We start from the raw sequence: 10,271 nt of genomic DNA, 5'->3' as shown, positions 1-10,271 counted from the left end.
TTTTAGTGGTGATGAGGAAGGAATTTTTCTTAGGTATGGGAAAGAGGAGAGAGAAGATTGAACTTTAGTCTGGAAACTGTTTCTAAGTCTCATTTTTCCAAAGTTATCCAAGCGTCAGCCATGCTGAGATCTCATGGATCTCTTCACACATTTTTGTTAACAGACAGCTCTGAGCTCTGACCTCTATGTCACAGCATGCGTGGCTCTGTACTAGCCACGAAAGCAACTCCAAGTTCGCTCAGTGCTATAACTGTAGTTGTAATACAGTTTTCCAAGGACCTTGACCTACGGAGTATCCTAAAAGTTTTGGCCAATCCTTTTCAACATACTGCTTGTATGGACATTGAGCCCATGTTATTCCTTTAGTGACGCAGAACTTCTCTTGAAGACTGTAGGTAGCTCCTGCTCAAGATGATTAGAGGTGGCCTACAATCTATACCAAAAGTCAGCTTAGAAGAATGTTGCTGGAGCTAGGGACGTCAATTTCAGGGCTGTAAGAAGGTGTGCCTGGCACAGCCCCCAAATAGACTTGCCTCCTTACTCTTGCTGGATAGTGCAGTCAGCCAGTCATGTCCAGAGTCCTTATTAATATGGGAGGGTAGTTACAATGGGGTACCATTGGAGTTATGACTGGGGTGGTGACCAGGCTTGGACTGACATGGACACAGCCAAGGAGAGGTTGAACAGACTACATATCGTGTGGGCTGTTCCACCACTGTATTAAGTCATAGCAGTGTATGATCTATCACAGTATTTTTGTGTCTAAGAAGAAAATGCAAATTAGCAGTGACAATTTATAAATGATTTTTATGAAGTTGTCTGTTTCAGATATGCGGGTTATGAGGGCAGCCCCTGAAACAGCCATAACCAAAGAAGACCTAGAGAAGAATATAGAGATCCTACTCACAGAGACAGACACGCTGAGATTTTTTGACCTGCCAACAGTCATGATCTCTGTAGAATCTGAAGAAGCAGAGAAAGTCATGTACGTGCATTTCAGTTGTCTGCGTTGCTTCTGTAGTTCAGGTGGAAAATCAGGCTTTTTCTTGTTTCTGTGGTGTGTGCTTTCTGGATGAGCTGAACAGAAGTGTGTATGCCTGGTGAAACGCTGTAAGCCTTACCCATCCCATCAAATTATGTGAAAGTGTTTGCAATGTGTGTCAATCTTCCTAGAGAGAACCTCCTAGTTTGACCATATTCTTTAATAACAGGGTAAACCTATGAGTGGGAAAGAGATGTAGGTGAGCAGGTACAGCATTGTGGTAAGCTGAGAGGATTGAATTCTGGTGTCCTAGTGTATATATAACTGAGTGGTGAGGGCACTTTGAATGTTTTCACTACAAAGAATATGTGTTTGAGGTGAGAGGTGTTCTGCTTACACTGGTGAAAACAACAGACCTGTATATGGGCGCCACGTGATATTTTCATGTGATTCTAAATATAAAATAAGTACTAAAAAATGAGTACTACTTTGATGCATTTTAAGTTAGTTTTAATTGTAAAAGTAATAACTGATGTCTATTTTGTAAGACTTATGGGAAAATATGTTATAATAAAATAATTTACTCTGTTTTGGAGCAGATTTTTATTTCTCTAATATATAAACATAAAGAGACTCTTTAGTTTTTGCCTGATGTATTTTGATATTCTGTTGCTTGGGGCAGGTACATTAAAAGTTGTCATGTATTCTTGGGGAACTGGCTTCTCATCATTTTGGGATGTTATTATCACTGATAGCTTTTTTCCCTGAAGTCTGCCTTATCTGAAATTAATCCAGTTGCTATAAATAATAGTCATTCAGATTATTGCATGCCAAATATCACTTGAGTATGATTCACATTACTAAAATATCTGTCACTGAAATAGTTTTAGGATATGATCTTGCCTAAAATATAAAATACTGTGTAATGGGCCAGGAGTGTTGGTGTGCTCCAATAACTCCAGCTACTTGGGAGACTAAGACAGAGGGACTACAAGTTCAAGGCCAGGCGAGGCAGCTTACACTCTGTCTCAAAACTTAAACAAGGGCTGCAGAGGTAGCTCAGTGGTGGAGGGCCCTTTGGGTCACTACCCTGTACTCTGTGGAAAAATTATTGTGAAGTTGTTTGGGCTGTTAAATATGGTGCAATTGGATGCTGGATTAGCTACAGTTACAAGCTATGAGAAGTCAGAGGAGGTTCCCAGAACCTACAAAAGATAAAAGAGACTGCGGATGTGGTTCTTGGGCAGAGTGCCTTAGCAATGGTGAGGCCCTCAACCAGTTGCCAGCACCCCTAGAAGTTTTTAGGTCAGGCGCAGTGGTGCACACCTGTCATTCCAGCACACGCGAGCACAAGAGCACAATGCCAACCTGGACCACACCAAAGCCTCAGTTCTCCCAAAGACCAGGGGTTAGCAGGGGCTCCTGTTTGCTTTCAAAAGCAAACCCAGATCTCTGAAGGGTCTGTGAAGGATCCCACACCCATTAAGTTCTCAAGATTCCCTTAGACTGAGGTTGGTTAAAATACACCAAACTAATAAACAAGTTGTTATGAATGAGAATGACAAACTCTAGGTCTAGACCCTGAATAATTATTATTGGGCATAGAATATAAAGCATGTGTGAAATGTTTAAACACAACAGAATTAAAATGTCATTAGCATTAAGAAACTATTAAGTTGATAACATGCTTGGGTAAAGAATTTTAAAGTGTGTTTTTATAATTGTTTAGAAAGCAAACACTGGTTTGAATATTATATTAGACAACTGAATAGAGATTTAGTAAATTAGAAAATAGAGGTGGATAAATTATACAAAGTGACTGTTAAAGAGAAAATGGCTTATAAAGTATGAGACAGGTTAGAAGCATGTCAACAACAGAGTATTTAATCAGAATGTGAAAAAGGTAGAGTAGAAGGGAGAAGAGGTACTATTCAGAGAGAGTCAGAGACAGAGAGATAGACAAACAGAGAGACAGAGAGAGACAGAGAGAGAAGAGAGAGAGAGAGAGAGAGAGAGAGAGAGAGAGAGAGAGAGAGAGACTTTCCTAGAATATTGGGAGATACCATTCCATAGAAGAAGAACTAAATTTAAAAATCCACAAAGAAATGTACTCAGGGCGTTGTACTGATATACACAATAGCAAATATAAAAAGGTTGTCAAAATAAAGAAAATACCAAATATCACCTTCAGGAAAACAAACTGACAGCATTATTCTCTTTTAGGGATAAAAGTCACCTAATTATTGGGGACTTAGCCTAACCCCTAATCTCTTAAAATGAGTTATGGTAAAGGCTTAAAGAGTCAAGTGGTGTGGTGTCAGGAGTTCCAGGAAAATCGGAGCTCTGGGAGTAGAGACAAGGATCCTCCCAATCACTGTATTTGCTGGGTTTTCACAGATTTGGGGGTGCATGAAAAAGGCACAACAGAGGCAAAAGCCCAAGCTAATGACCAATGGCCAGAGAATAAAGCGCTGTAAATCTTGCCAATTACAAGAACTGCTGGATCTCTAAGAGGTGGCAGCTTTAGTACTTTGGAATAGAGTGTCCGCAGTCCACACCCTGGGCTGCCTCAGCTGTGCTATCATGTGGACCTCAGAGCACCTAATAGGAGCTTTTCCAAAGGCCAGTGGTCTCTCCATGGTCGCCAGTTTAACCCTTCCGTAGCCTGGTCTCCGACATCTCCCCTTTCTGTAACTGCAGTGGTTGAAACATTATGACTTGAGATTGGACAGCTCTGGGTGTTGTTAGATTTGGCATCCCCTGTAACAGAGAACAGAAATAAAAGACACAAGCATATTGATGTAGTCAATCCAGTGTAGACTCCAAGACTGATCTGGTGGTGGCAGGCCTCATGGTTTCAAAGATGTCCCCTGTCTATGACACATAATCCAGGACAGCATCCATGCTGTCGTCTCATGGCCTATTAATCATGCACAAGCATGCCCTTGACCTACTGGGCCTATGTTCTTCTTTGGATGTCCTTGTACAGGACTTGTGCACTAGGCATGTTCATCGATTGGTCTTTTTTGCCAGTGCAGTTCTGATGGAGTGTAGTTTTTGCAAACAGATTAAAAACAATTTTTGAAGTAGCAAGGTCTAATTATGCTTGTGGGGGTTGGTGGTATTTCACCTGTTTATTTGAGTTGTAAGAGATAGATGTATTCTTTCCCTTAAAACCTGGCCGTTAGTGATCACATCTGGGGCCATGAGTGTTTTTTGTGTAAGGGCCCACTGCTTCTAACTGCTGTCATCCTTGTAACTAAGCCATCTATAGTATTTTCCCTCTGAAGTGCTATCTCCAGCTGCAGTACGGGGAGGCCGTGTGTAGCTTCTGTCTACTGCTTCGAGCTAAGAAGGGCCAATGGAGGGGAGTCTGAAGTCAGGGGCCCTATCTGGACAGCTAATCTAATGGGCCTCAAAATTAGCTTCCCAGTTTTGAACTCCTTTTTCAGATTGATCTGGTGGATTTTAGTGGAAGGAGTGTAGCATATTCATTTATTTATTTTTTAAAGAGAATAAAAATAGTAAAAAATATATTAGACATGGTACAGAATTTCAGTAATCAAAGTAATAGGAATTCAGCAATGGTTGTTTTATTGCATAACATTGTCTTTAAATCACTTGTTAGATTACCAGATATAAGCATGCAAATTTGATTTCAAAAAAGTTATAAGAAATTAAGGGCCAGGGAGATAGCTCAGCAGTGTGAGAGCCTGCCTGGCAAGTGTAAGGGTCTGAGTTTGATCCCCCGTACCCCTCCAAATAAGAGAAAAGAAAAACTAAAAAAAAAAAAGAAGTTAAAAAGAAGAAATTTTAAGTGTTAACTGCTCCTTTCAGTAAACCTGCAGAAATCAGCACTGCGTTTATCCAAGCTATCCTGCATATATACATAAATAACTTTTTTCATTCCTTAATTTTTTTTGTCCTTTTCCTCATCCCAGTTGTTCCTTTCCTTTGAACAAATTATTTTCCTTTCACAGTATCTATTGTACCTTTCATATTTTGTTTACTCTTTCAATTTTTCAAAAATCATTTATTTATTTACTTACTTATTTGGTACAGGGTCTTGCTATGCCTCGCAGACTCATAGTGATCCCCCTGTCTCAGCCTCCCCAGGGCTGGGATTATAGGTGTGCACCACCATACCTGGTTTCGGTGGCTAGCTCTATGCCGGGTTTCAGTGTCTGGCGCAGTGCGGGGCTGGCATGACATGTGGTACCAGGGATCGAACCTGGGTTCTTGCGCTTACCAGGCAGGTGCTTAGACCACCAATCTATCTCCCTGGTCTTTCTTTTAGGTTTTTGCACTAGCAAGACAATACGATGTGGGTCTGATTTATTTCACTTACAGTATGGTCTCTAGTTGCATCTATTTACCTATAAAGCCTCTAGCTTATCTTTTTTATAGCTGAGAAATACTCCACTGTGTAAAAATACCACATCTTTTTTTAATCCATTCTTCAGTTGATGGGCATTTGGGTTGTTCCTAAGATTTAGCTGTGACAAATTGAGCTGCTATGAACATGAGTGAGCATATATCACTGAAGTATGATGCTTTCAGTCCTGGAAAAATACCCAGAAGGGGAATAGCTGGGTGGAATGGGACCTTCGGTCCTTGTGTGCTAAGGACTCTCCACACTGATTTCCACAGTGGTTGTACCAGCCCACATCCCTACCAACAGTGCAGCAGAATTCCTTTTCCCCACATCATTTGTTATTGGTTGACTTCTTGATAACAGCCATTCTCTCTGGGAGATCAAATCCTAGAGTTCTTTTAATTTGCATTTCTCAAAAGACCAAAGATGTTGAACATTTTTACGTATATGTATTAGCCATTTGTATTTCTTTCTGAGAAGTGTATATTCATCTCAGATACCCATTTTTGGATTGGGTCTTTGAATTTTGGGGGCCAGACTTTTAAAAAATTCTTTATATATTCTAGATAGAAGTCCTTTGTCCAAGGGAGAGTCAGCTAAAATATTTTTTTCCCAGTACATGTTTTTTTTTTTTTTCACTTTCTTGGTAATTTCTTTTGAGGTACAGAAACTTTTCAAAAAGATGAGATGCCAATTGTTGATTCCTTGAAGTATTTCCTGTGTGGTTTGGTTTTTGTTCATTATTTCTCTACCTATTACTATGTCTTCAAGATTTCTACCTACTTTTTCTTCTACAGTGATTTCCACTGATTTCTCACTACACAGCTCAGACTTGTAGTGACCCTCCTGTTTTCAGCCTCGCCCGTGCTGGGATTACAGGTGTGCATTACCACTCCTGGTCTCGGTGACCTGCTCAGTGTATATTTAGTGTTTCTAGTCTATTTAGTGTTTGTCTTTTAATATTTAAATATTTGATCAATTTTAACTTTAGTTTAGTGCATGGTGATAGACATGGTTCTAATTTTGGTCCTCAGCATGTCAAGTCAGTTTTTCTAGCACCATTTATTAAAGAGACTATCTTCCAGTGAACATGCTTGGCTCCTTTGTCAAAGAGAAGGTGGCTGAATTTGTTTATAGCTGTGTTTGCATCTTTTAATGTTCCACTGATCCTCAGGTCGTCTTCTCTTTTTTTTTTTTTTTTTGCTGGTACCACGCTATTTTTTTTTTTTTTTTCTTTTGTGGAACTGGGAATTGAACTCAGGGCCTTGCACTTGCCAGGGAAGCACTTATCCACTGAGCCATCTCCCTGGCAACCATGCTAATTTTATCACAGTAGCTTTGTAGTATAATTTCAGGTCAGGGATTGTGATGCCGCCTGTCTTTTCCTTTGTTGCCCCGGATTGCTTATATTTTGGAGTCTCTTCTGGTTCCAGATGAATTTTAGGAATGTTTTTCTCTAGTACTGTCAGTTATACTATTGATATTTTAGTCAGGATTGTAATGAATCTGTATAACTATTTTGGGAGTATTGCCATTTTCACAATGTTGGTTCTTCCTATCCAGGAGCAAGATATATCTTTCCATTTTCTGAAATCATCTTCAATCTCTTTTATCAGAGTACTGTATTTCTCACTGTGTAAATCTTTTACTTCCTTTGTTAGTTTAATTCCAAAGTATTTCATTTTTTGGAATGTTATTGTGAAAGGCATAGTTTTCCTAATTTCTCTTTCAGTGTGTTTGTTGTTTGTATATAGAAATGCTATTGATTTCTGAGAGTTGACTTTGTGTCCTGCTGCACTACTGAATTTGGTTATTAAATCTATAAGTTTCTTGGTGGAGTTTTTGGTGTTTTCTATGTAGAGTATCACGTCATCTGTGAATAATAATTTCACTTCTTCTTTTCCAATCATTATTCCTTTTATTTCTTTCTCTTGTCTAATTGCTCTGGCTAATGTCCCAGAACTACATCAAATAGGAGTGGTGACAATGGACATCCTTTGTCTTGTTCCTGATTTTAAAGTAAAGGCTTACAATTTTTGCCCATTTAGTGTGATGTTGGCTGTTGGTTTGTCATAGATTGCTTTAATCAGGTTGAGGTAAAGACCAACTATTTCAATTTTCTGTAGGGTTTTTATCATGAATGAGAGTTGGACTTTGTCAACAGCTTTTTATGCATCTAGTGAGATGATCATGTGACTTTTGTCTTTTGCTCTGTTGATGTGGTGTATTATATCTATGGATTTGCATATATTGAGCCATCCCTGCACTCCTGGGATGAATACTACTTGGTCATGATGTATAATCTTCTTAATGATTTGCTGCCTTGTTTATAGCTTATTTATTGGTCATTCTATCTGAATGATCACTTGGAGTTTGACAGCCTCCAGGAAAGAATAAACTAATTTTGGAAATTAAAGCATGTATAATCAAGAATGGAAAAACAGGTTTGAAAAAGAGCCAAGTCTAGATACTGTTTTTATGATCTTGGATTAGTGATTGTAACCCAAAGTCTCTTTGATCTCTCTGCTGATGAAATGTGATACTTTGTCATAAGTGTCTCCAGTTTTACCTGATTTTAGCTGAAGATTTAAGGATTTTCATTGAGCTTTTATAGATTTTGCTGGTTTTTTTATGTATTTGGTACAGGGTCTCATTACACAGCTCGGACTTGTAGTGATTCTCCTGTTTTCAGCCTTGTCAGTGCTGGGATTGTGGGCATGCACCACCACTCCTGGTCTCGGTGACCCGCTCAGTGTGCCTGGGGGTGGGGCTGGCATGGCATGCGGTGCTGGGGATTGAATCCCAGTCCCTGTGCTTGCCTAAGCAGGGGCTTAGTCCGCTGAGCTATCTGGCCAGCCCTATAGTTTTTTTCTTAATGACCCATAACAGCCATCAGTTAGTGGTGTAGTTGGAAATCTCTAGAAGGAGTTAGTGATTGGAGTCCTTTCCTAGATCTAGCTTGTTATGGCATATTTTATACATCTTTTGGTTATACTTTTCTGCTGGATGTTTAAGACTAAGATAAAGTGACAGTCATATTAATCTAAATTAATCTCCTGCTGTCTATCAAAGCCAGCTGAGTCTCTCCAGGATTTATCTTGGAATCCTGTGCAGAGCTTCTCAGATCTTCTGTCAGTGTCTGCCATCAGGATGACAAATTGCTTTCTGTGCAAGCATGGTTGGTGGGTGGGTGGCCAGAGGCCCCCCAAGTCATGTGGAGTAGCAGCTGAAGGGTGGGGCTCTGTTTTATTTCTAAGTGCTCCAGGGCTTGCGTTCCCGCTGCCAAACAGCCCCAGAGTCACTTCAGTGCCAATGGCTGGGAGTGGAATGAGGAAGGGACCATCTTGTGACTGCAGACAGCCTGCAGTTGGACCCCAGACTGGGGGGTGTTCCACAGGGAAGCAGGATTTGGGATCCAGATTCCAACTGGGCAAGCACCCAAAGCCAGTCTCAGCCCGAACTACAAAGGACTAGAAGTAGCCCTTGCCCTGCAGTGCAAACACGAGGGCACTGCCGCCTACCCTGCGGCTCACGGGCCAATAGCCTCCATTAGCTGTGGACAAGGGCAGACCCTTGCCTGACCCCAGCTTGTGTAAGAGGAGTCAGTGGGAAGGAGCAACCCAGTGGCAGACCTGGTGGAGCTATTCAGTACAGACCGCAGCTCTTGGCTAGGGAGAAACCTGGGCCACGAGAGGGATTTGTTTCTTGTTTTTAAAGTAATTATTTAAATGGAGGGTGGGCTGTTCAGGATTTGACTTTTCTTGTTTGGTCTGTTTTCTGTGTCCCACTTCTCTTCTTTCGTTGCTCTTTTGGTATTCCCTGAGGGGTTCCAGTGAATGAACACTGTCTCCCCTCCTTTCTGTCTTGCCTTGAAATTCTTCTGCTTTACCCTTCATTCTTTCACTCCTGTCTTCTTCTCCAGATTCCCAAAGTTGTGGGGATCATCCTTACTCCATCAGCCTTGTTTCTACTCTATTTCTTTTCAGCTATCACTCTTGATGGGGCCCCCATTCTTCTTAAAACTTTCCCTTCCCCACAGGATAAAATCACCGTAGGGGAAAACCACTGCATACAAGTTTCCAGTCTATGTTGGAGGCTGTTATATGACTATAGATCTTTTTTCTGTGGTCAGAGACACCAAATTAGCAGGCACCACAGATAATCAGTTTCTAGGCTGTGCTTTGTGATATTGTTATTGCTAATTATATAAATACAGATATAGATATATACTTGTTGTAATCAGTTTTTCACCTGTGTATGATTACACTGTGATAATCTGTGGGCACAATCCTCACGATAGCCCAGGACCAAAGAACTGGGTGCTGAGGCAAACACATAGCAGTATGTCATCCCTAATAAGGCGGGAAGGTCGGGTCTAGGACAGACACTGAGACCAACAGCCACCTACCCCTGGAAGACACCGCAGAGGACTAGCCATCTCCCAGGGGAGTATACCCTTGACAAAGCTACCTAATGTAAGAAAAATACAAACACTAACACATATACTGGCCCACAGGTCCCCTAAAGTTAAAGATCCACTTAAAAAAGTCCATCTGGAATGACTAGACACTCAAGTACAAATGGCAAATAAATACATGAAAACATATTCAATACCACTGATCATTTGACACAAATTTAAACACTGACATTCCATTTTCATGAAACTGGTTCTCCTTCATTTTTCTACAGCCAAAGAAATAACAAATATTAGACCCTTTGTAGAAATAGACCAGGCAATAGTGCAATGAAACTGGAAATAAATGACAAACCAGAAAAGAACTTTCAATACATGGAAATTAAATGACACCCTACTCAGCAACCAATGGGTCACAGATGAAATTAAACAAGAAATTCAACAATATCTACAATTCAATGAAAATTCAAGCACAACTTATCGGAATTTATGGGATACGA

At 40.4% G+C, this 10,271-nt stretch overlaps 1 protein-coding gene across 6 annotated transcripts in view; it reads left to right on the top strand.

The window, feature by feature from the left end:
• The window catches only part of Wdr78 (WD repeat domain 78), a 58,545-nt gene that overhangs the window by 14,322 nt on the left and 33,952 nt on the right, over positions 1-10,271 (top strand). For 4 of the 6 annotated variants that reach the window (XM_023718253.1, XM_023718252.1, XM_023718251.1 and 1 more), the window contains one exon: positions 829-985. The exons of 1 other annotated variant lie outside the window; for it this stretch is intronic. In XM_023718253.1, the coding sequence (XP_023574021.1) occupies positions 829-985 (157 nt within the window). Of the gene's footprint in view, positions 1-815; positions 986-10,271 lie in introns of all 6 variants that reach the window. One more of the 6 variants, XM_023718256.1, reaches the window with a different exon arrangement.

This window comes from Octodon degus, unplaced genomic scaffold, assembly GCF_000260255.1.
Source record: "Octodon degus isolate 3935 unplaced genomic scaffold, OctDeg1.0 scaffold00057, whole genome shotgun sequence".
Classification (NCBI taxonomy): domain Eukaryota; kingdom Metazoa; phylum Chordata; class Mammalia; order Rodentia; family Octodontidae; genus Octodon; species Octodon degus.
This window is presented reverse-complemented; position numbering and strand designations above follow the sequence as displayed.